Consider the following 24,008-nt stretch of genomic DNA (forward strand, 5'->3'; position numbering starts at 1 on the left):
TGCCTGGGGCTGGGGGGCAGGAGCAGGGACTGGGGGCTCTGGGATGCTCCTGAGGGCACGATGCCCGAGTTGGGTCTGCTGACATCCCCTCCCCCGCCACCCCGTGACTGTGCCCCGGCCCCCAATCTATGGGGTCTCGGTTCCCAGGGCATCCCTTGCAGGGCCTGCAGTTAATATGGAAACCGCATCTCTGGCCATTTGGGTTCCCTGAGATCCCAATCCCATGGCCCCCCACAGCAGAGGAGTCCCCTCGGCAACGGACACCCCGTGCACACGCAGACACAGCCCGCGCACGCCTGTGCACACGCAGACACCCCCCCACCCCATTGCACACGCAGACACTCCCCATGTACACCCCGTGCACACAGACACACCCCATGCACACCTCATTGTGCACGCAGACACACCCTGCACACACCCCTGTGCACACACAGACACACCCCATGCACACGCAGACACATCCCAGGCACACCTAATTGTACCTGCAGATACACCCATGCACACCCCTTTACACACTCAGACACACACCCCACACCCCCGTGCACATGCAGACACGCCCCACGCACACCCCGTGCACACGCAGACACATCCCAGGCACACCTAATTGTACCTGCAGATACACCCATGCACACCCCTTTACACACTCAGACACACACCCCACACACCCCGTGCATACGCAGATGCCCCGTGCACACCTAATTGTACCTGCAGTTACATCCATGCACACTCCTTTACACACCCAGACACACCCCACACACCCCGTGCACACGCAGACATGCCCCATGCACACCCCATGCACACGCAGACACATCCCAGGCACACCTAATTGTACCTGCAGATACACCCATGCACACCCCTTTACACACTCAGACACCCCCACACACCCCCCGTGCATACGCAGATGCCCCACGCACACCTAATTGTACCTGCAGATACACCCATGCACACCCCTTTACACACTCAGACACACACCCCACACCCCCGTGCATACACAGATGCCCCACGCACACCTAATTGTACCTGCAGATACACCCATACACACCCCACACCCCCCGTGCATACGCAGATGCCCCACGCACACCCCGTGCACACGCAGACACACCTCGCGCACACCTCATACACACTCAGAAATACCCCCACCCACCCCAGGCACACCCCATTGCGCACGCAGACACGCCCCTGTGCGCACGCATTAGAAAGGGAGGTGCCTCCCACCCCGTCCTGGCTCTCGGGGGAAGTGACTCGGGGGGCGCTCCGTGGCTGCAGTGCTGGGGGGGGTGGTCAGAGCTTTCCGTGCCCCACTGAGGGCCCCTTCCAGGGCAGGCACCAACTCATCTGTTGAGGGGGGAGCTCTGCCCCGACACACAGACTTGAGATGCCGGACCCCTGGCCCAGCTCCCCACGGGCCCCTGCGCCCCCCCACCTGGCAGGGTCTCCCAGGGCTCTCTGCCCAGCAGCCTCGAGGCCAGTTGCCAATGCCCAGGTGGGAGTGGGCAGGGCTGCTCCGTGTCCCCTAACTGTGTCTCCCCTCCTCCCAGCAGGGCCCCAGCCCCCTTCATGTCCCCAGTGACCCCCAAGGCCCGGCCCACCCTGAAGAGGTCCCCGGGCACCCCCCGGAAGAGATAACGAGTGAGGAGCAGAGAAAGAGTGCCTTAGAAAAGAGTATGTAAGTGGAGCCGCTGCGCCCGTGGGACAGGGCTGAGGGTGCCAGGGGTCCGGGATGGGGGTTCCTGGGTGGAGATGCCAGGGGATCTGGGATGGGGGTTCCTGGCTGGGAGGTGCCAGTGGGTATGGATGGGGGTTCCTGGCTGGGAGGTGCCCGGGGTCCGGGATGGGGGTTCCTGGCTGGGAGGTGCCAGGGGATATGGATGGGGGTTTCTGGGTAGAGGTACCAGGGGGGCATGGATGGGGGTTCCTGGGTGCAGGTACCAGAGGGTAGGGACAAGGTTCCTGGCTGGGAGGTGCCAGGGGGTATGGATGGGGGTTTCTGGGTGGAGGTACCAAGGAGTATGGATGGGGGTTCCTGGGTGGAGGTGCCAGGGGGTAGGAACAGGGTTTGGCTGTGGGTGCCAGTGGCAGGCCTGGGGGGTCCTGGGGTGCTTGGAGAAGAGGCTGAGTCCCCAGCACTGCAGGGGTTTGATAGGAATGGATCCTGGGGCTGGGAGTGACCTCGACTCTAGGTCCCTCCCTGGCGTCGCTCTGGGCTTGAGCTGGGAGGGGGCCGGGACGTCTCTCCCCTGGCAGCGGAGGGCGGGACGGGGAGGATGGAGGGGGGTGTCTCACAAGGGGCCGCGTCCCCTCCCCGCTTTCAGACGTGGCCGTTCCCTCCCGTGGGCAGGTTCGTCCTCACGGAGCTCGTGGAGACGGAGAAGATGTACGTGGAGGACCTGGGCCAGATAGTGGAGGTGTGAACCCCCCCAGAGTCCCCCTCCCTGGACAGCCCCCAGACCCTGGGTTCCCCTCCCCATACAGTCACCAGCCTAGGGTCCCCTTTCCTGGGCAGCACCCCCACCCCAGGGCCCCCTCTCCGGACAGACACCAGCCCTAGGGCCCCCCTCCCCGGGAAGCCCCCCACAGCCCGAGGGCTGTCCAGCAGCAGGCCCAGTCCTAGACCCCTGCTGGGTAGCCCCCCAAGCCTAGTGCCTCCCCGCAGAGCCCTCAGCCCCAGAGCTCTGCCCCAGGAACATGGCCCCTCCCTGGGGTGAGCAGAAGCCTCTCCCCTGGCCCAGCACCTCCCGCCGGGGGCTCCATCCCCCCCTCACCAGGGGCCCTACCCCTCCGCCGCAGACTGGGCAGCAGCAGAGCCCCACCCCCACCCCATGTGCCCCCAGCGGCAGCTCCCCGCTGATCCGCCCCTCCTTCCCCCAGGGCTACATGGCGACCATGCGTGCCCGGGGCATGCCCGAAGACATGGAGGGCAAGGACAAGATCATCTTTGGGAACATCCATCAGATCTACGACTGGCACAAGGAGTGAGTCAGGGGATGGGACGCTCCCCCCCAACCACCTGCCCTCCACGTGGGTCACAGAGACACCTCCCCCCCCGCTCGCGCTGTGTCCCAGGGGCTGGGTCTCCCTGTGCTGCCAGGGCCAGGCTGGCTGCCTCCCCACGCCCACGTATAGGCTGGGGGGGGCACACAGATGCACCCCCAAGAGATCTCTGCAGCAACCCCCCCTTCCGCCCACTGCAGAGGGGTGCCCGGACTCTGGAAGGATCAGGGAGACGTCTGCGGGCACCAGGCGAGTTCCCTGCTTCCAGCCATCCGGTGCCCTGCTCTGCCCTCTCCCAGATGTGGCCCCTTGTGGTGCCTGCATGCCCGCTGGGCCCCTGGCACACCCAGCTGCCTGAGGGGCTGGGGGGGCAGAGGGTCAGGGGGGGTCTGCCCCATGGTTCTCAGCCCTCTCTGCCCCCCCTCCCCCCAGTTACTTCCTCAAAGAGCTGGAGAAATGTCTGCACAACCCGGACCTGCTGGCGCAGCTCTTTGTAAAGCACGTGAGTCCCGGGCGTCGCTGCATGTTCCCTGCCCTGCCAGCCTGCCCCTGGCGCTGCCCTGCCCCCCAGCCCTGGCCCCGCCCTGCCAGCCTGCCCCTGGCACTGCCCTGCCCCCCAGCCCTGGCCCCGCCCTGCCCCTCAGCCCTGCCCTGCCTCCAGCACCACCCCACCCCCAGTCCTGTCTCGCCAGCCCACCGGGCCCTGCCCCTGGCACTGCCCTGCCTCCAGCCCTGCCCCGCCCCACGCCAGCCTCCAGCCCACCAGGCCCTGCCCCTGCCCTGCCTCCAGCCCTGCCCCGCCCCGCCCCACGCCAGCCTCCAGCCCACCAGGCCCTGCCCCTAGCCCCACCCTGCCACTAGGCCCCGCCCCCAGCTCTGCCCCCAGGCCCCGCCCCTGGTCCCACCCTGCCATCAGCCCCGCCCCACCTCACCCCATTCCCAGCCCTGCCTCCCCAGCCCACCGGGCCCCTGGCACTGCCTTGCCCCCAGGCCCCGCCCCCTGCCCTGCCCCGGCCCCGGCTATGCCCCCAGCCCCAGCCCCATCCTGCCACCAGGCCCCGCCCCCAGCCCCACGACTAGCGGGCCCCCAGGCCTGCCCACACCACTAGCCCTGCCCCCAGCCCAGCCTCCCCACCTGGCCCCGCTCCCAGCCCCACCCTGTCCCAGGCCCCACCCCTACCCTGCCACCAGGTCCAGGTCCCAACCCATCATGCTGCCAGGGCCCTCCCCCCAGGTCCCACCATGCCACGAGGACCCCACCTCATCACGCCCCGGAGGCCCTGCCCTATCACCCCACCGCTCCACCTCGCCGTGCCATGGGGCCCAGGTCCGGCCCTGTCACACCAAGAGGGCCCCGCCCCTGATCTATGCCGCCTCCTGCCCCACGAGGGCCGCACGCCATGGGGCTGACTGCCATATGGTGCTGCAGGGGCCCTGCCAGCTCTCCTGTGGGCACGTAACTGCCGGGCATCCTGGCTCCACTGGGGGCTGCCGCAGGTCGCAGCGGGCATCAGCCACGCCCCCGCGGGGATAGACGCAGGAGCATGTTCCAGCGTGTATTAGCGTGACGTAGCATGTGGTCGCATGGGCTGGCAGGTGTTGGAGGTGTGCTCATGCTGTGGGGCATGTTCTGGCGTGTGCAGGCGTGTGCCTGGGACCGTTGTCACCTGCTCCCCGTTCCCTTCCAGGAGCGCCGTTTGCACATGTACGTCGTTTACTGCCAGAACAAACCCAAATCGGAGCACATTGTCTCTGAGTACATCGACTCCTATTTTGAGGTGAGGGGACCCCGGCTTCCTCATCTGGCCCCTCTATGACCGCCCCCCACAGCTGGGATGCTGGTTACCCCCATTAAACCTGTCATGGAGTCCCCGGGTGATGCTCTGGGACGGCTCCCCACGAAGCCAGGCAGGACTCTGGGGAAGTTTCCTCTCTGGGAGCAGCCTGTCTGCAGGACACACAGCTCCCCCGGCTCCACCTTCCTGGGTCTGACCTCGGAGCATTCAGCCTCCTCTGCCCCTCGGTGCGCTTCCCACAGCGAGTCCGCCCAGGCAGGGTCCGGGGGGGGGGGGCCAGAGGGTCCTGCCCCCCAACTCCGCAGTCAGACGGGACTCTCAGCCAGCCAGGAAAACAGAAGGTTTATTAGACGACAGGAACATGGTCTAACACAGAGCTTGCAGGTGCAGAGAACAGGACCCCTTAGCTGGGTCCATTTTGGGGGGCAGTGAGCCAGACAACCCCGTCTGCCCTTCACTCCATGTCCCAGCCAGCCCCAAACTGAAACTCCCTCCAGCCCCCACTCCTCTGGGCTTTGTTCCTTTCCCGGGCCAGGAGGTCACCGGATTCCTTTGTTCTCCAACCATTTAGCTCTCACCTTGCAGGGGGGAAGGGCCCAGGCCATCAGTTGCCAGGAAACAGGGTGTCGGCCTTTGTCTGTGTCCAGACCCCTGCACACACCTGCCCTCTAGGGCTCTGCAATGATCATACACCCTTACCCCACCACCTAGATCCTTAAGAACTGCATAGGGGAAACTGAGGCACCCCCACACTATTCAGAGGAAACATTAAAAACAGTCCCACTTCGTCACACACATCTCTCCCCCCTTCGAGACTGAAGTGAGCGGGGTCACTTTAGGCGGTGACCTGGGGAAGTTCGAAGCCACCAACGTTCCCATGGATGCCCCAGCATCTCTTCCATTCCTTGGTGGGAGTTACACCAGGCCCTTCCAGTTTTACACCCTTCCAGTTTCACGCCCTCCCTTAGGTCGGGGGTGGTCGATAGCACTCACATGCCGCATATGGGAAGGTTTATGTGGGCCATGCTCTTTTGCCACCCCAAAACCCCCGGGGGTCAAACTGGGATCGGGTCTTCTCCCAGCGCTCCAGTCTGGACGGCTGCAATTCGGGCTCTCTTGGTTAAGAGCCCCCATCTTGACCTGGGCCACATACTGTTCACTTACAGAACTAGCATGGAGACATCCCTTTCTCAACAACTTTGTCTCCCCAACAAGCTGGCCAAACACAGCCACTTGGTTAGAGGACTGTTTAACTTTCTTAACAGCTTTCACTTAATCTGAGACCTTCTCAAAGCTATCCACACTGGATCCTTCAACAGGAAAGTCAGTGGATCCATTCACAACAGAAAATTTCTGGCTGTTAGGAACTGAAACTTTCTTGATTAAATCACTTTCACGCCCTTCAGTGGCAGTAAACTGCTTGCAAAGACTCCATGAGGATTCCTTTCCCTAGGGCTTTTCTATGCAACAATTCACCCTTCACAGAAATTCTGCCCTTACCCTCTTTACCTAGGGCTTGCTCTAGAGGAACACTTTCCTGAGCAACAACAGACTCTTTCTGGGTCTCCCTTACATCCAGAATTACCTCTGGCCCATCCGGCGGATTCCTACACAATCCCCTTTCAGGCAAACTTACAGACTTCCTAGATAAAAGGTCAGAAGCCTTCTCCTTCCCTTTGCCACACACAAGTTCAGGAATCTTTTCCTTCTTTCTACAGGTTTCCACACCCTCAGTAGGTAACACAATCACACACCTTCATGCTCTCCTTGTGCCCTGGCTAGGATTTCACCCTGATCAGACAGAGTTGCGACACCCTTTCCCAACAACACACTAGCTACGGGCAAAATACAAGCACCAGAATTGTCTGGTCTCTGGGATTTTACATAGACGCTAACTGGATGTGACCTAGTTACAGGGCCATTCTCCTGAGCAGACACAAACTTAGGACCCTTCCCTTCCTCGGCTTTAGCTGAATCCAGAACCAACTCTGAGACAACTGCACGACCCTCATCCATCACAGGCTGAAAGGCTCCTTTAAGAGCCGGACACACTTTCTCCTTTCCCAGACACCCAGCTTGGGATCTCATTCCCCTTGTCCCAGCACACAAGGCTGGTCACAGACAACTGCTTGGAGACCAGGGTAGCTCCCTCCATAGGCAAGTCAATACCCCTGACAGACACAGGCACGTTTCCTTCCCTGTCACACTTCTCCACCCAGCTAACAGGTAAGGTCCAGGGACACTCATCTTCCACCCTCCTCGCCTTCCCACCCTGCTGACTGGACACAGCCATCAGCTCACAAGGTTGCCTAGGCTCATCCAAACTTTCCTTACCAAGCACCTTGCCACTCCCCACAGATCCCCTGCCCTGCCTGTGTCTCCCCCCACTCAGCTGGGGTCTCAGCTCCCACTGTGCTCAGCACTGCCCTTGCTGTCCCAGTGGGGTAGGCAGCGAGCTCCCTGCTTTCCTCACTGCAACAGAGCCAGCGTGAGCCCCCTGAGCCCCCTCTCCGGTGTGCAAGGGGGCGGGGAGCATCTCTCTGTCCCACCCAGCCCCAGGGGTCTGCTTACAGGCAGGCAGGTAGCCTGAGCCTAGCCGCTCCTCCCCGCTGCCAGCCAGGTCATCTGCATTTTCACTGACCATTTCCCTCTCCACCGATTGGTTCCCTGGATTCAAATTCAAACTCTCAGCTGTTACAGGAGCAAGGCCTGGATCCTGTCCCAAAGAGACACAGTCACCCCCCAACAGGGTCTCGCAGCTGGTGTCCTGGAGAACCCCAATGACCAGCTAGCCCCACCCCTCCTGGGTCTGCACAGGGATCTGGGCCATAGGCAGGGTGAGGGGCTTCATCCCTGGGACCCTCACCCAGCTCACACAGCCCCTCAGCATCTGAGGCTGCACCACCCGGGGCCTGACACCAGTTCTCTCTGTCCCAGGATCTCGCCACCCCGGGAATGTCTCCCCATTGACCATCACCTTCCGCTCCCACTGGGGGTCCGAGGGGCCCGACCCCAGGGAACTCCACACAGACATATAGGTTGGGGTCAGGAGTGGGAGCCTGTCCACCTCCCCATCCATCTGGCTGACGGAGTCTACGGCCTTGGGACCCAGCAAGGGAGCTAGACACCAGGGCTTTTCCGCAGGGTCCCCCTGGTTCAAATCGCCAGCCTGCTCAAAGGCAGTGAGGTGGCATCCACATCCCCCCCACCTTAACCAGGGGCAGCAATTTAGTCTCGAGGTTCCCTGCAGAACTGGCCCCCCGGGGTCTATCCCCACTCACCCCTGGGAGGTCCCCTAGGCCTCTCCGCTCCCCCACCGCCAACTCATGCTGCTGCTTCTGCAGCTCTTTCTCGGGCTCTCGCTGTCTCTCACGGTCCTCTCGCTCTCTGGGACTCAGCTCCCTGGGACTCAGCTCCAATCCCGTCCGTCTCTGATCCTCTGATGGGGAACCCGATCGTGAAGACCCCTGTCTGGTCGGGGACAGGAGTCTTGGGGATGCCTGGCTACTACTCCAGCTGCTCCCAGATCCTGCTCTAGCCCCATTTGGGGTCAGGAATCTGTCCCTTAGAGCGGTCATCCTCCTCCAGCTGCACGATGAACTGTGCTTTGGTGAACTTTCCAATGCTCAACCCTCTCTTTCTGCACAGGGTTACAATGTCCTTCTTAAGGAGACGGTGTCACTCCGCTCTTCCCAAGGTGTTGTGGACTCACAGGCCTGTGTGCTCTCAGCTCCCCACGGTTTCCAGGGAGAACCCCTCGTGTGCCAGCCCTTCTCGAGGTCACCACCTCTTTGCCAGGGTCCAGCTGCAGACTCCTCTGCCCCTGGGACCGCTCGCTGCAATCCCCAGGGGAACCCTGTTACTGCAAAAGTCCTTCTCTCTCCTAGGGCCAAGCCGCAGGCTCCTCAGCCCCTGAGACTGCTCCCCGCAGTCCCCAGGGGGACCCCATTACTGCACAGTCCTACTCGCCGGTCACACACTCCCAGGGGTTAACTGCCCCCTGAAACCGCTCCTCTCTGAGCCTTCAGCACGCCTGGTCCTCGTCAATCCCCCTTCGTTTTACTGCTCCCCAGTCACTTACTGCAGGAAGAGCCATCCATGGGGTGCAGACCATGGGGTCCTGGGGAAGCCAGAGGGTCCTGCTCCCCAACTCCGCAGTCAGACGGGACTCTCAGCCAGCCAGTAAAACAGAGGTTTATTAGACAACAGGAACATGGTCTAACACAGAGCTTGTAGGTACAGAGAACAGGACCCCTCAGCTGGGTCCATTTTGGGGGGCAGTGAGCCAGACAACCACCTCTGCCCTTCACTCCATGTCCCCAGCCAGCCCCAAACTGAAACTCCCTCCAGCCCCCCCTCCTCTGGGCTTTGTCCCTTTCCCAGGCCAGGAGGTCACCGGATTCCTTTGTTCTCCAACCCTTCAGCTCTCACCTTGCAGGGGGGAAGGGCCCAGGCCATCAGTTGCCAGGAAACAGGGTGTCGGCCATTCTCTGCATCCAGACCCCTGCACACACCTGCCCTCTGGGGCTCTGCAACGATCATACCCCCTTATCCCACCCCCTAGATACTTAAGAACTGCCTGGGGAAACTGAGGCACCCCTACACTATTCAGAGGAAACATTAAGAACAGTCCCGCTTCATCACAGGACCCCCCTCACCCCTCCCTCACCCTCTGCAACCTGCCCCACGCTCCTCCCCTCATCCTGTGCAACTTGCCCCATTCGACCCCCCCCTTGCTCCCCCAGTTCCCCTTGTCTGACCCCCTCTCTTGCTGTCCTGGCTCACCCCTTCCAAGCCCCCCCCAACCTCACTCCCCCAGTGAGGATCCCACCTTGCTACATCCGATCCCCCCTCCCTCCCCTAGCTGGGACCCCAGCTCACCCCATCCGTCTCCTCCAACCTGCCCAGTCTGACCCCACCCCCACTTACTGCCCCAGCCAGAACCCCAGTTTGCCCCGTCTGCCCCCCACCCTGCTGCCCAGCCTGGCCCCTCCCAACCCTCCTGGAGGTGGGCAGCACCAGGCCAGTGGGGGCACCACAGGGCTGATTTGCTGCCTGTTTCCCCAGGAGCTGAAGCAGGAGCTGGGCCACAGGTTGCAGCTCAACGACCTGCTGATCAAGCCAGTGCAGAGGATCATGAAATACCAGCTGCTGCTCAAGGTGAGAAAGGTCTAGCAGGGCCAGGGGTGCTCCGCCCCAGAGCCAGCCGCCCACCCCGGGCTGCCCAGGGATGGGGACGCTCCAGCCCAGAGCCAGCTGCCCACCCCAGGCTGCCCAGGGATGGGGATGCTCCAGCCCAGAGCCAGCCGCCCACCCCGGGCTGCCCAGGGACGGAGACGCTCTGCCCCAGAGCCAGCCGGCCACAACCTGCTGCCCAGGGGTGGGGACGCTCTGCCCCAGAGCCAGTCCAACGTCTCTGTGATGCCCCTGAAGCCCGACCCACAGCCCCCTGCTAGCCCAGCCCTGGGTTCTCCGGAGCGTAAACACCCCCTCTGGGTTCTGCTGAAGGCTCAGTGTAAAAAGCAGCAAACCCAGTGTCTTGGGAACCCAGCCCTGCAAGCTGAGTGGAACAGGGTGGCTCTGAACCAGGCTCCCTGCCCTGGCGTCCTGCCCTGGCACATCTGCTTCTTCCTCTGCCCATGTTAGGAGGGATGCCATCTGCTTGGGGGTTAATTGGGGCCGTTGCCAGCCCCTTGATGGGGTCAGGGCACCCCCTTTCCCATCGCATCCAGGATCTGGAGTCGAACCCCATCCCCCAGTCCCTTTTCTCTTGCGTCCCAGGATTTCCTGAAGTACTACGGCAAGGCCGGGATGGACACGGAGCAGCTCGAGGTAGGGATGGAAAGAGCCAGGAGTGGGGGGCGCCCGGCCCACAAGCTTCTGCCCGGGGCAAGGCCACACTGGGCTTAGGGGTCGTTCCCTGCAAATGCACCATCCCAACTCTCTAGCAGTGTCAGGGGGGATTGGGCAACATTTCCCTGGGAACTGGGGGGCCATGGGGCAGTGTCTCCATGGAGACCAGGGGGTCACGGGCAGCATCTCCATGGGGACTGGATGGGGCATGGGCAGCATCTCCATGGGGACTGGGGGACCACAGGGCAGCGTCTTCATGGGAACCAGGGGGACATGGGGCAGCATCTCCGTGGGGACCGGAGGGGGCACGGGGCAGCACGTCTCCATGGGGACTGGGAGGCACGGGGCAGCATCTCTGTGGGGACTGGGGGGGGCGGGTGTTTGCCAGGGGGGGTTCATCCTGGGGTTGGTTCAGTTCCCACTGGGAAAATGAAAACAACTAGGCCATTACCTGAGCAGTGTGTGTGTGGGGGGGGGGCGGTGCGAGCCTGGGGAAAACCCACCCAACTCCGCCAGTGCCCCTTACTCCCGACTGACAGCCCCAAGCGTCTGCAGCTCCTGCCACCCAAGGTGGTGCGAGACGCCCGGCTGCCCCCCGCCTGGCCCAGGGCCTTTCCTGGCTCTCACTCCCCCTTGCCTCGCAGAAAGCCGTGGAGGTGATGTGCTTCGTGCCCAAGCGGTGCAATGACATGATGAACGTGGGGCGGCTGCAGGGCTTCGAGGTAGGAGTCAGGTGGGGGGGTCTCCTCTGAGCTCCGGGCATTGGGATCCCTCGGGGGTGGGGGGGCAAGCAACTGTCTCCCCGCCACGCATAGGCCCTGTGCTGGGGCAGCCTCTGCTCCCGCCGCAGGGGGTTGGAGGTGGCTCTGCTGTCAGCCTGCCATGGCCCCCCCAGGGGCACTCTGGGACCCGGGGTTGTGGGGGGAATTAGGGGGTCTGTGCCCACTGGCGGGGGTTTAGAGGATCTATGCCCTCTGGAGGTGGAGGAGTTACAGGGTCCATGTCCTCTGTGGGAGGTTGGGGGCTCCATGTCCCTGTGGGAGGTTGGGGGGCTCCATGGCTCTTTGCCCATATTCCAGGGTGCTGGGCCAGACCTTGGCTGCGTTCTGCCCCCTTGCCTGTTCGCCGAGCGGCCACCAGGGGGCACCGATTTCCCCCAAGGCTCCCCTGGAGCTGGGATCTGAACCTGAGCACCCCAGTGGGTCCCGTGGGGCCGTGGCTGTTCCCTGACTGGCCAGGTGGAGTGGGTGCTGATGGGGGGCTGGGCTGTGGTCAGGTGGGGGGCGCTGGCAGGGTGGGTCAGGTGTTGGTGGGGCGCGGGGGGGTGACAGGAAGTTGGAGGGGCTGGAGGGGGGGGCTTTTGGCCCCCACGTGACCCCTCCCTCCCACCCGCCCCCCCAGGGCAAGCTGACAGCACAGGGCAAGCTGCTGCAGCAGGACACCTTCTGGGTGACGGAGCAGGACGGCGGGTTCCTGCCCCGCTGCCGGGAGCGACGGGTCTTCCTCTTCGAGCAGCTCGTCATCCTCAGCGAGCCGCTGGAGCGGCGCAAGGCCTTCGCCACGCCCGCCTACCTCTTCAAGAGCAGCATCAAGGTACCGCTGGGAGCCCCGCCCCGCCCCACCCTGCCAGGCCCCGCCCCCACCCAGGCAGCTCCGCCCCTGGCAGGCTCCACCCCCACCTCTAGAAGGCCACCCCCCCTGTGCAGCTCCACCCTGCTGGGCCCCGCCCCCACCATGGAGCCCCGCCTCTGGCAAGCCACCCAGGGGGACTCCCCCTCTAGCAGACCACACCCCCACCCATGGAGCCCCGCCCCTGGCCGGCCCCACCCCCACCTGTAGCAGGTCACACCCACCCACGGAGCCCCACTCTGGTGGGCCCCGCCCCCCACCATGGAGCTACACCCCCACCCATGGAGCCCCGCCCCTGGCAGGCCCCTCCCCCACATCTAGAAGGCCACACCCCACCCATGCAGCTCCACCCTGGTAGCCCTGCCCCCACCACAGAGCCCCGCCTCTGGCAGGCCACACCCCCACTAGGGAGCCCCGCCTTTATTGGACCCCGCCCATGCCAGAAGCCCAGGTCCCCCCTGGGAGCCCCGCCCCTAGCAGGCCTCACCCTGTCCCCGCCTCAGGAAGCTCCGCCCACCCAGGCAAGTCCCACCTCTCTGAGGAGCTTCCTACCCGCTTTGGTGAGACCCGGGTGGTTGGAAGCTGGTGCCCAGCCCAGAGCTCAAGTCCTGGGGGCATCTCGCGTGGCAGGACCCAGGACCTGCCCCCCCACCCCAAACACACAGCAAAGGGGGCAGAGCTGGGTTTGCAGGCATCTTTCCCAGGGGCAGCCGCCAAAAAGGGAGCGGGAAGTGAGGGGCTGGGACCTCATGTGCTGTGGCCCCTGCAGCCCCCTGCCACTGTACCCGCCCTGTGACCCACGCCTGGGGGTCGCTCCCTGCCACTGCACCCTCCCCGCCCTGTGACCCACGCCTGGGGGTCGCTCCCTGCCACTGCACCCTCCCCGCCCTGTGACCCACGCCTGGGGGTCGTTCCCTGCCACTGCACCCTCCCCGCCCTGTGACCCACGCCTGGGGGTCGCTCCCTGCCACTGCACCCTCCCCGCCCTGTGACCCACGCCTGGGGGTCGCTCCCTGCCACTGCACCCTCCCCGCCCTGTGACCCACGCCTGGGGGTCGCTCCCTGCCACTGCACCCTCCCCGCCCTGTGACCCACGCCTGGGGGTCGCTCCCTGCCACTGCACCCTCCTTGCCCTGTGACCCACGCCTGGGGGTCGCTCCCTGCCACTGCACCCTCCCTGCCCTGTGACCCACGCCTGGGGGTCGCTCCCTGCCACTGCACCCTTCCCGCCCTGTGACCCACGCCTGGGAGCCCCCCCCGCCCTTCTGCACCAGGGGGACTGGGACCAGAGCCAGGGTACCCTCGAGGGGAACTGAGCACCCCCGGCTGTGCCCTCGCCGGCCTGCTCCAGCGTGGGCCCCAGGTGGGGAGGGGGCAGCCAGTGGCGGGGGGCTGGGCTGGCTCCCCTCTCAGGCCCGGCTCCCTGCGTCAGGTCAGCTGCCTGGGGCTGGAGGAGGGGGTGGAGAACGACCCCTGCAAGTTCGCCCTGACGTCGCGGGGGGCCGACCGCAGCAGCGTCCGCTACGTGCTCCAGGCCGCGGCCCCTGAGATCGCCCGGGCCTGGGCAGCCGACATCAGCCACATCCTGGAGACCCAGCGCGACTTCCTCAACGGTAGGTGGCCCCCCGGCTGCCCCGGCCCCCGCTTCTCCCCAGGGCTGCCCCAGCTCCCCCGCCCACCAGCCCCTGGGCTGCCCTGCCCTCAGGCCTCCCCAGGGCTGCCCCAGCTCCCCCTGCAGCCCCTGGGCTGCCCCAGCTCCCCGTCCACCAGCCCCTGGGCTGCCCCACCCACAGGCCTCCCCCCAGCTGCCCCGGCCCCCCCTTCTCCCCAGGGCTGCCCCAGCTCCCCCGCCCACCAGCCCCTGGGCTGCCCTGCCCTCAGGCCTCCCCAGGGCTGCCCCAGCTCCCCCTGCAGCCCCTGGGTTGCCCCAGCTCCCCGTCCACCAGCCCCTGGGCTGCCCCGCCCACAGGCCTCCCCCCGGCTGCCCCGGCCCCCCCCTTCTCTCCTGGGCTGCCCCAGCTCCCCCGCCCCCAGCCCCTGGGCTGCCCCAGCTCCCCCTTCTCCCCAGGGCTGCCCCAGCTCCCCACCCTGCCGCTGGGCTGCCCTGGCCCCTCCACGCCCCTTTGCTGCCCCACCCACAGCCCCACCCTTTGGTCTGCCCTAGCCCCCCGTGCTGCCCTAGCCTCCCCTCCTCCATCCCCAGGGCTGCCCTAGCCCCCTTCCCGGGTTGCACTTTCTCCCCTCCCCACCCTTATCTGCCCTGCCCTAGGGCCCTGCAGGGTGAGAGGGTCCCAGAATGCGCCGGGGAGGGGAGCGTCCCCCAGGGGGTATCGGCACGTGGGACCCTCCCTTGCCCCAGGCATGTGGGGTCCGCGCGCTGTGTGAGCCCCCGTGTGTTATGTGACGCCCCGTGTGGTCCCCCCCCCCAGCTCTGCAGTCGCCCATCGAGTACCAGCGGCGGGAGAGCAAGTCCCGCAGCCTGGGCTGGGTGGGGGCCCCACAGGCATCGCCACGCAGCGGCCCCCTGCGGCCCCACTCCTCTGCCTCCATGGACAGGAACATGGGGCCCGGCCTCCGTCCCTACAACTGCTCCCTGCCCTCGCTCCTCCTGCCCAGCAGCCACCCGCGCCCACTGCCCACTGAGGTACCGGGAGGACTGGGGGGTGGGGGTGGGGCCTGGGGGGTCCCAGCTGAGGTGCGGGGTGGGGGGCATGGACTGAGGTTGGAGTCTGGGGGGCCCTAGTTGAGATAAGGGGGTGGGGGGCAGGGACTGAGGTCAGGGTCTAGGGGGGCCCAGCCCTGGGGAAACCCCTTCCCTGAGCCAGGACTCCTGGGTCCACTTCTCCTTGCCCTTTCCTTGCAGCCTGTCCGCAGCCAGAGCTCCCCCATGCCCATGACGGCCTCCCCAGCCCACGTCTGCCTCGACTTCCCCAGGGGCCCCCAGCCAGGCGAGCCCCCCTCTGGGGTGAGTGATGGGAACAGCTCCATGAGGGCTGCGTGGCTGGAGCTGGGGCGAGGGGAGCAGGTGTCGGGGGGGCTGCGGCAAGGGGGGCTCGCTGGGGAACGTCTCTTCTGCTCCTGCTTTGTAACATCGTCCCTCTGGGCCCTGCCAGTGCCCCCCAATCCTGACCCACAGCCCCCTGCTACCCAGCCCTGGGCTCCCCCCAGCTGTACCAGTGCCCCCAATATCGACCCCACAGCAGGGCCGCCCAGGGGGCAAGTGGGGCAATTTGCCCCGGGCCCCCCCACAAAAGTTTTCAGGGCCCCCACGAGTTTTCGGCGTCGGGGGTCAGACTTCTTCTGCTCCAGGTCTTTGGCGGCAATTCGGCGGCAGGGGACCTTCCGCTCCATGTCTCCAGCGAAGTGCCCCGAAGACCCAGAGCGGAAGGACCCCTGCCGCCAAAGACCCCAGTCCCCCTGAATCCTCTGGGCGGCCCTGCCCGCAGCCCCCTGCTATCCCAGCTCTGGGCTCCCCCACCCCACTCTACCAGTGCCCCCAATCCCGGCCCACAGCCCCCCTGCAATGGTTCCCATCCACTGGGGGTTTGTGGTCAGCTCTTGTGAGTTCGGGGCTGAGGCCTGGTGGTGCTAGGGGTGAACCGCGGGTTCTGGGGAGCAGGGACCAGTGTTCCCCAGCATTGGGGTGGGCAGGGGAGTACTGGGGGACAGGGCCAGTCTGGCTGGGGAGGGGGTGCTGACTCTGGCTGTGTTTGTCCCTGGCAGGCCCTGAGGGGGGCAGGCTGCCCGCCCCCTGAGTTGGGCTCCGACTCCCCCAGCGCCCGGCTAGCCAAACTCGACGAGGACGAGCTGTGACCCACCCCCTTCTGGGGACTCTGGAGGGTGCTGCCCCCCCACAGCCCAGGAAGTGACCTGCGAGGAACGGCTGGGCCCCCCCTCAGAGGCAGGAGTGAAGCCGGGGAGACCTGGGGCCCCGCACCCCATGCTGGCCCCCCCCACCCCAGGAGAAGGGGCAGCCAGGCGGGGACCATGGATGTGACCTTGAGCATCGTGCCTTTTGGCCAAGGACCCTCGAGCTGAAGAGGGTACGGGGGTCTGCCCCTCCCCCACCCAGGACCCTTCAGTGCACGGAGCTGCCATGGGGCTGGGCAGTGGGGTGCTGGGGAGGGGGCAAATGGGGCTCTGGACAGATGGGGAGGGGGCCTCTGCCCCCACCTGGGAGCTGAGTTGGACCCAGCCAGACCCCGACCCCGTCCCCCTGACCCCCAGCTGCGGCCCCTGCTTTATGGGGGGGGGTGTCCCAGATGCCCCCCCCCGCTCCCTGGGGACGTTTAGCAGCCCCAGGCTGTCAGGGCCCTCCCCCTTCTGCCCCCCCCCATCTCTGGCTCCAGAGATTGCAACATCCCCCACCCCCACCCCCAGTGACCCTCTGGCCTGGCCCAGCTGTCCAGCCCAAAGGCGGCTTCTCTCCCAGGCTTCACCTCTTCCCATGGGAATCAGGCCCCCTTTCTGGACCAGGGAATGCAGTGTGGGGCTCCCCTGGGCCCGCCCCCCAGGGGTCTCACCCCCGGGCCCACAGGCCCCTGTATATGCATGCTGCTGGGCCCCGGGTTGGGAGTAGGGGAATTATTTTGTTTAATAATAAAGTTTTTGGTTTATCAAATGGGGAAAAACTGGCTGAGCTTGGAGCCCCCCAGGCAGTCTAGGGGGTAACAGCACCTTCTGCACTCTTGGGGGGCAGCCCCCTGCCGCCCATCGGTAGGAGCAAGAGCACATGCTGGGCTCGCACCTGTGTAGGGCAGGTCCCTCTCCGGGGCATGGGCTCTGCGGCCGGGGCCATGGGCCCCCCTAGGGCTCAGGGCATGGGGGCATCACTGCCTCATGCTGACACCCCTGGCAGGGTCAGGGCCAGCTCCGGGGGTGGGGGGCAGCAGGGTGCCCCAGGCAAGGCCGTGGGGTGGGCCCCCGGCTTCGCCAGACAGAAGCCACAGCGGGAGGGGCCCCCTGAGCCCCAGGGCCTGTGCCTACAGACTCATCCTGCCCTCACAGCCTCTAGCTTGGAGGGTGTTGACTAGTGGGGGGCTGCAGGTTGGGGTATGGTGTGAAGGCTGTGGGTTGAGAGTGGGGGCATGGGTGGGGGGCTTTCCTTGCCTGTTTATGGCCCCGGGGCGGGCATTAAGACAGATCAGATGTAAGGGCCAGCTCCCCCTCCCCCTCCTGCTGGGGCTTGGCCCAGTCAGATTCCACAGCTCCCCAGGAATGAGCCCCCCCCCCGGGATTCCTGGATTCCCCCCTCCCAACTTTGCTCCCTGAAACAGCCGTCCCCGCTGTGGGCCCAAAAGCTGTGGGCTCTGGGTCTGCTCTGACATTCCCCCCCCATGTGGGCTCAGCACCCCTCCTGTCCCCCCAAAGGCACTGGTGGGGTGGGAGCGGGGGGATCACGTGGGCTCAGCCCCTCACCCGCGCTGCCCCCCTCCCCAGAGATGGCCGCATTCCGGTGGTGCCTCACAGTGCCTCAGGGCTGCCCCCCGTTCTCTGGGCGGTGACCCCCATCTCAGCCAGGTCGGGGGGGCGCCCCCCCACTCCCTCCCACTGGGGCCCTAGAGACTGGACCAACCAGAGTGCCTGGGGCAGTGTCAGGCATTTAATGGGTGTCAAGCACTGTACATGGGGCGGGGTGCAGCCCGGCCCCCTGGAGCCAGCCCCCCCCCCAAGCTGATGTCAGAAGCATGTGTGTGACCTCGCTCGCTGTGATGTCACAGTGACTGCGTGGGCCCCAGCGGGGGAAGGGGGATTTGGCAGCCGCCCCCATGTTCACTCTGGGGTCCAGGCATCAGCCCCCCCACCCCCTCCCCCAGGACAGGGGGTCTCAGTGCTGTGTGTTTAGTTCTAGCCACCTCCAACCCCCCCACACCCCAAGCCTCCAGCTGGGCCGGCAGTCCCAGGACTGGCCGCTCCATCATTCCTGGTGAAGAGCCATGAGGGAGGAGGCCTGGGGGCAGGGGGTCCCCACACCCCCGCCCTCTGGGTCACAATGACTGGCTTTTCCAGCGGGAGCGGCTGTGGAAATTTGAGACTCCTGGGGGAGTCTCTGCGGGTGTGTCCGGGTGCTCTGGGGGACGTCTCTGTGGATGACTGGGGTTCTCTGCGGGGGGGGGGGGAGGGCATCTCCTTGGGTGTCGGGGTGCTCCAGGGGAGGTGTCTCCGCGGGTGTCTGGGGGTGCTTTGGGGGGTATCTCCATGGGTGTCTGGTGGAGGTGTCAACGCAGGTGTCCAGAGTGCTCTGGGGGGGACGTCTCCGTGGGTGTCCAGAGTGCTCTGGGGGAGGTGTCTCTGCAGATGTCTGGGAGGGGTGTCTCCATGGGTGTCCAGGGGGCTCTGGGGGGGACGTCTCCGTGGGTGTCCAGAGTGCTCTGGGGGAGGTGTCTCTGCAGATGTCTGGGAGGGGTGTCTCCATGGGTGTCCAGGGTGCTCTGGGGGGGCCGTCTCCGCGGGTGTCCAGAGTGCTCTGGGGGAGGTGTCTCTGCAGGTGTCTGGGAGGGGTGTCTCCACGGGTGTCCAGGGTGCTCTGGGGGGGGCGTCTCCGTGGGTGTCCGGGGTGCAGTCATTGAGGGTGTCTGGGGTGCTTTGGGGGAGTGTCTCCATATGTGGCTGGGGTGTTCTGGGGGGGCATCTCTGTGGGTGTCCATGGTGCTCTGGGGGGGGCATCTCTGCAGGTGTGTGGGGTGCTTGGGGCTGGGGGTGTCTCTTTGACCCAAAGTTTTCCCAGGATGGCATTCTCGGTCGCGAAATGCCAAACTCCAGGCATCTCACGGCGACTGTCTCAAAGTTCCCCGTGGAGAGGGATGGCCCTGGCTGTGCCCCGGGTGTCTGGGCTGTCTGGGGAAAACCCACCCGGCCCGTGGGGATGCGAGGGTCCACCCTGGAGGAACCCAGCGCTTTGGGGCCGCGTGATCGGGGCCACCTGGGCCCTTTCAGAACATTCCTAGGGGCGAAACATTCCCAGCTGGCCTCAGCGGCCGGACTTGGGACCTTTCCCGCCCGCTGGAAAACCCTGCGTTGGACCCGGGCTGCCTCGTGCATCCGCCGTGCGTCTCCAGGTGTGCGTGTGTGTGTGTGTGAATTGTGTGCGCACGGAGTGGAGTGTTTGCATGTGTGCCCGGGAGCGCCTGCCTCAGTTTCCCTCCCCCCGCCCCCCCGCAGGGCTCCGTCCCCCATAGCAGCTGCGGGGGCCCCCCTCACTCCTGCTTGACGGGGCCCAGCTGGGCCCCGCGGCCCTTGGGCCGCTTGCCCTGGTGGGTCTTGACGTGCTTGGCCAGGTGGTCGCTGCGCATGAAGTGCTTCCCGCAGCCCTGGCAGCCGAAGCGCTTCTCGCCCGTGTGAGTCCGCAGATGGCGTTGCAGCTCGTCCGAGCGGGTGAAGTTCTTCCCGCAGTACAGCCAGCTGCAGACGAAGGGGCGCTCGCCCGCATGCCAGCGCAGGTGGGCCTTCAGGTGGGACGTCTTCCCGTAGACCTTCCCGCAGCCCGGCAGGTGGCATGCGTGCTGCTTCTTCCTGCCCGGCTCCTCGGCGCCCGCCTGGCAGTTGGGGCACCTGCAGCGCCGGCAGCGCCGGGCCGGCCCCAGCAGCCCCTTGGGGGAGCTGGCCAGCAGGGCCGGGAGCGGGGGCTGTGGCCCCAGCATCAGGGGCCGGCTCAGGTGGAAGGCGGGCAGGTGGCCCGGGGTGGGCTGCTGCAGGCTCCACCAGGGGGCATCTTCGGCGTGGCCCCCCGGGGGGGCGGCAGCTGGGGCGCTGGGGGGCCCGGGGCCCAGGGGCCGGGGGGCCATGCCGCCGGAGCTCTGCAAGAAGCTGGGGAAGTCCTGCGCCTCAGGGAAGTGGTAGGCGGGGCCGGGCGGCCCCTGGGGAGCCAGGACCTTGACAGGCGACAGCTCGAAGGAGTAGGTGTGCTCGGCCGGTGGGGTCAGGGGCAGCTCGTGGGAGCCCGGGGCCCCGGGCCCGGGGTACTGCGCCTTGGGCAGCCCGAAGGCCATGGCGGGGGCACTCAGCCCAGAGCCGGCTGGCACCTCGTTGCTCCAGAGTTGAAACATCCCAGCGGGGCCACCCACAGCCTCAGAGGTGGCCGGGGCGAAGTCCGCGGAGGAGGGTCCCACAGCGGCTGCCAGGAACGCCAAGGAGGGGTGGTGGGGAGCAGCTTGCTCGGGGGAGGAGATGGGGGTCCTGTCCTGGGGCAGAGAGAGCCAGAGTCAGGCGGGGCCAGACCCAGCAGCGAGAACAACCCCCTGCCCAGTACCAGCCCTGCAGCATCCCCCCTGAGCCCCTGCATCACCTGCCCCCCAACCCTGAGCATCTTCCCCCCCCTGCACCAGAGCATCACCCCCCCCAGCCCCTGCATCACCTGCCCCCCCACCCTGAGCATCTTCCCACCCCCTGCACCAGAGCGTCACCCCCCCAGCCCCTGCATCACCTGCCCCCCCACCCTGAGCATCTTCCCACCCCCTGCACCAGAGCGTCACCCCCCCAGCCCCTGCATCACCTGCCCCCCACCCTGAGCATCTTCCCACCCCCTGCACCAGAGCGTCACCCCCCCAGCCCCTGCATCACCTGCCCCCCCACCCTGAGCATCTTCCCACCCCCTGCACCAGAGTGTCACCCCCCAGCCCCTGCATCACCTGCCCCCCCCAGCCACAGCAACCCTCTCCTCTGCCAGAGCATCACCCACCCACCTGCCCATCACAGCATCACACCCCCCAGCCACGCACCGCAAGCTGCAGCATCACCCACCTGGGGCACTCCCCTTCCCAGCTCCACCAGTCCTGCCTCTAGGGGGTGCCCACGGCCCCACAGAACAGAACCAGCCCCACAGCCCCAGCTGCTCATTAGCCTCTGATGCGAATGTCCCGGGGCACCGCAGCAGGACTGACCCACCCCAACCCCAGCTGGCTCCTGCCCTTCCCAGCTTCCTGCCTGGAGAGGCAGCGGGTGGGGGCGGGAGGCTGGGTGGGGGTGGGAGGCTGGGTGCGGAAGGGGCTGCGTGGTTCCTGGGTGACCCCCAGGCAACGCTGGGCACAGCTCAGACCAGTCTGGGGGGCCCAGCACTTTGCCCGAGTGGAGCCAAGCACAGTTCTGGGGCAGGAGCTGGGGGTCTGGAGCTGCAAACTCCTCCCCCTACCCTGGCAGCCATGCCAGCGGCTGTGTGTGCCCTGCCCAGGGCAGGTCAGGCCCCTGGGGGGCTCCTCCCCCAGCTGATTAGCCTCAGGATGGGAATATATCCCAGTCGATGATACCCTCCCGGTGCCAGCCCCCAATGCCTGCTCCCTAAGAGATGCCAACCAAGTTATGCCAGCAAAGCGGTGTTCTGTCTGTGTCGCTAGCAGCCCCTGGGGTGACTAGAAAGTTGAGGGGTTTGCAAAGCTGGGTTATTAACCCAAGCCCCGATGACTGTCCCCCTGCCCAGCCCATCTGCACAGGGGAGGGTGTTACACTGAGCCTGCCACTGCCCTGTCCGGGATACCCAGCAGGATCCGGTCTCGTCGTCTGACAGGCTGTTTCCACCAGGAGATGTTTTACCTTGGAGATCCTGGAGTGTTTCTCTCTAGAGTTTGAGAACTTTGCTTTGCCACGCGGTCCTGTGCCATGGGAGGGCTCGCCCAACCAGGCCCCAGCCTGGTCCCATGGGTGCTGTTCTGGGGTCCTCACTGAACTCACTCCAGATTTCACCGGGTATCTGGGAGCAGAGTCTGACCCAGAGGTTGGGGGCTCTTCACTAGGTGGCCCCTGCACCACAAGGGAGACGTGGAGACCTCCCTGTGCGTCCTGTGTCACCAGTGGTTTGGGCATGGGGGCACTCACCCTGATGCACACATGCGAGGGGCGAGCCAGCCTACTGGGCTATAAATGGGACAAGGGGGCTCAGCTGAGGTTTCAGAGGAACCAGAGCCCTGGGGGAGAGGCGGGTGGCCGGGGCTGCAGTGGAGAAGGCTCTTGCACGGGAGCCCAGCGAGAGCTAAGAAGGCAGCTCCAGATTTGTAGAGTGACTCATGCCCTGTGATGGGTGGGGGGGGTGTCTAAAAATGTGGACCCCCCAACCCTAGCCAGAGACCCACCGCTCAGCTCCCACTGACAGTCACAGGCTAGAGGATCATGGGCGCTTGAACTGGGAATGGCAGCCTGGGGGTCAGGGGACATGGCACACCCGGGACAGCTGGTGAGCACTCTGCCTGTCCCAGCGGCCTCTGGGCCTGTGCAACTGGGGTCACAGCCTTGAGCCCAAGTCCCAGCTGCGTAACATCAGCCGCTTGCGGGTTCTGGTCCTTTGGGCTCCAGGGGGCCGGGGCTTCCCACCAGCCCCTCTGGAAGAATGAACTTTTCTAGGCAGGCAGCTGCCCTAGGACTGGGCAGCCCAGTCATGGCCCAGCACCTGGCGCTGGTAGGTAGCTGCCTGACCCCCGAAGCCCCGGCAGAGAGTGTGTGGCTGGCTGGCTGGCTCCATGTGTGTCTCCGTCTCTGGGTGCGACAGACCCGCTCGGTCCCAGGGGACCCGGGGAAGAAGCCCAAGGGGCGTGGGTCTAACACAGAGGCAAAGCCCGCCGGTTAGCTGCCCTCCGCTGAGCTCAGCTCTGAGTGGGAGGGATCCACAGGGCGGGCCGGGGTCAGAAGATTGTTCCTGTCCCGTGCCAGGCTAAGCGCAAGGAGAGGATCTTCCATGGGAATCGCCTCTCTTTGCTCCCCTCCCCTCAACCCCCCCCTCGGTTCCGGACAGCGATCTGCCTCCCAGCAAGGCGTGCTCAGGATCGGGGCCCCCGGAGTGCTGTTACATCCCCCCCGCCCAGGGTTCGCCTCCCCGCCCCGCTGCGTGGCAGGGCGCAGGACTTGGGTAGGAAAGGGCGCAGCTCTCCGGGGCGCACGCAGCATTCCAGCTGGGAAGGCGCCGGGGAGGGGGCGGGGGTACCTTGGCCCATCCCCAGCCCGCTGGCGCGGGGAGCCGGCAGATCGCCTGAGTTCCCGGCCGGAAGGGAAGCCCCTTACCTGCAGCAGAGCTGGGGTCCGGTAGCTGGGGTCCGTGCGCGCTGCGCCCAGGCTGGCCACGGCCGGGGGCTCAGGGCTGCTCCATAGAGCGCGGCGCGCCGCGGCTCGCAGGCGTCTCCCTCCTTCTCCAGCCGCCGCTTCTCCCCCGGCCGCATCTTTTGGCTTTTCCCCCTGCGCGTAAACTTTTGTTTTTTTTGGGGCTGCTCCCTCAGCCAATCAGGAGTGCGGAGCGGAGGCAGCCTTTGAAGTCCGGGAGCGAACCAATCATTCAACTCGATGGAGGGATTTCAAAGGGGTCTGGCTGGGTCTCCTTTAAGCGCCGGGCTCCCCTGCTGGGCCGCTTGTTATGGATGCAAAGGGGCCGATTGGGCTCGTGTGAAGAGCCCCGGCTGCTCGTTTTATCTCTTGAAAGGTAGAGCGCGAGGTGGGGTTTTTAGGGAGTCGGGGGGGGGGGGGAGGGGAATGAGCGCGTGGGATGCAGCAAATGGTTCCTCTTGGGTGCGTGACATGGCAGTTCAGCAGCAGGGCCTGGCCCTGGAGACTCACCCCAGAGCTGGCTGCATCTAGGATAAGGGAGGGAGTTTGTGGGTCCAGGACGCCCCCTGCCCAGTGCCCTCCACCCAGTTTAAGGGCCCAGGACGCCCCCCCTCGCTCTAACCACTGGGCCATCCTGCCTCTCTCTGTCTAGTGGCCGCCCCAACCTGCACCTTCCTGCTTTGTGGCCATACAGATGCAGGGAGGGACCCACAGGAACCC

The 24,008-nt window shown here is 65.8% G+C and overlaps 2 protein-coding genes across 6 annotated transcripts in view; one reads left to right on the top strand and one right to left on the bottom strand.

Moving 5' to 3' along the window:
- ARHGEF25 (Rho guanine nucleotide exchange factor 25) overlaps positions 1-16,886 on the top strand; it is a 34,562-nt gene extending 17,676 nt beyond the window's left edge. For 2 of the 4 annotated variants that reach the window (XM_084610024.1, XM_084610027.1), the window contains 13 exons: positions 1,539-1,666; positions 2,339-2,405; positions 2,869-2,972; positions 3,424-3,493; positions 4,680-4,769; positions 9,855-9,947; positions 10,569-10,619; positions 11,285-11,362; positions 12,042-12,233; positions 13,702-13,882; positions 14,699-14,913; positions 15,133-15,234; positions 15,993-16,886. In XM_084610024.1, coding sequence (XP_084466150.1) covers positions 1,539-1,666; positions 2,339-2,405; positions 2,869-2,972; positions 3,424-3,493; positions 4,680-4,769; positions 9,855-9,947; positions 10,569-10,619; positions 11,285-11,362; positions 12,042-12,233; positions 13,702-13,882; positions 14,699-14,913; positions 15,133-15,234; positions 15,993-16,082 — 1,461 coding nt within the window. In that variant the 3' untranslated portion in view covers positions 16,083-16,886. The remainder of the gene's footprint in view (positions 1-1,538; positions 1,667-2,338; positions 2,406-2,868; positions 2,973-3,423; positions 3,494-4,679; positions 4,770-9,854; positions 9,948-10,568; positions 10,620-11,284; positions 11,363-12,041; positions 12,234-13,701; positions 13,883-14,698; positions 14,914-15,132; positions 15,235-15,992) is intronic. The other 2 variants (XM_084610025.1, XM_084610026.1) reach the window with 2 other exon arrangements.
- Positions 16,887-19,465: 2,579 nt separating this feature from the next.
- On the bottom strand, positions 19,466-23,376 carry LOC311510411 (transcription factor Sp5-like; the record flags this gene model as incomplete). 2 transcript variants are annotated; one of them, XM_084610058.1, is made up of 2 exons in its annotated part: positions 23,253-23,376; positions 19,466-20,449 (listed from the first exon to the last, which is right to left on the bottom strand). In XM_084610058.1, exon 2 carries the CDS (start codon positions 20,312-20,314, stop codon positions 19,466-19,468), a length of 849 nt encoding a protein of 282 aa, XP_084466184.1. In that variant the 5' UTR covers positions 20,315-20,449; positions 23,253-23,376. The 2 variants fall into 2 exon arrangements, with proteins under 2 accessions (XP_084466184.1, XP_084466185.1); XM_084610059.1 differs by having other exon boundaries at positions 19,466-20,444; positions 23,253-23,303.
- Positions 23,377-24,008: the final 632 nt, after the last annotated feature.

The sequence above is a fragment of the Lepidochelys olivacea genome (assembly GCF_965140295.1).
Source record: "Lepidochelys olivacea isolate rLepOli2 genome assembly, chromosome: 20".
NCBI lineage: Eukaryota > Metazoa > Chordata > Testudines > Cheloniidae > Lepidochelys > Lepidochelys olivacea.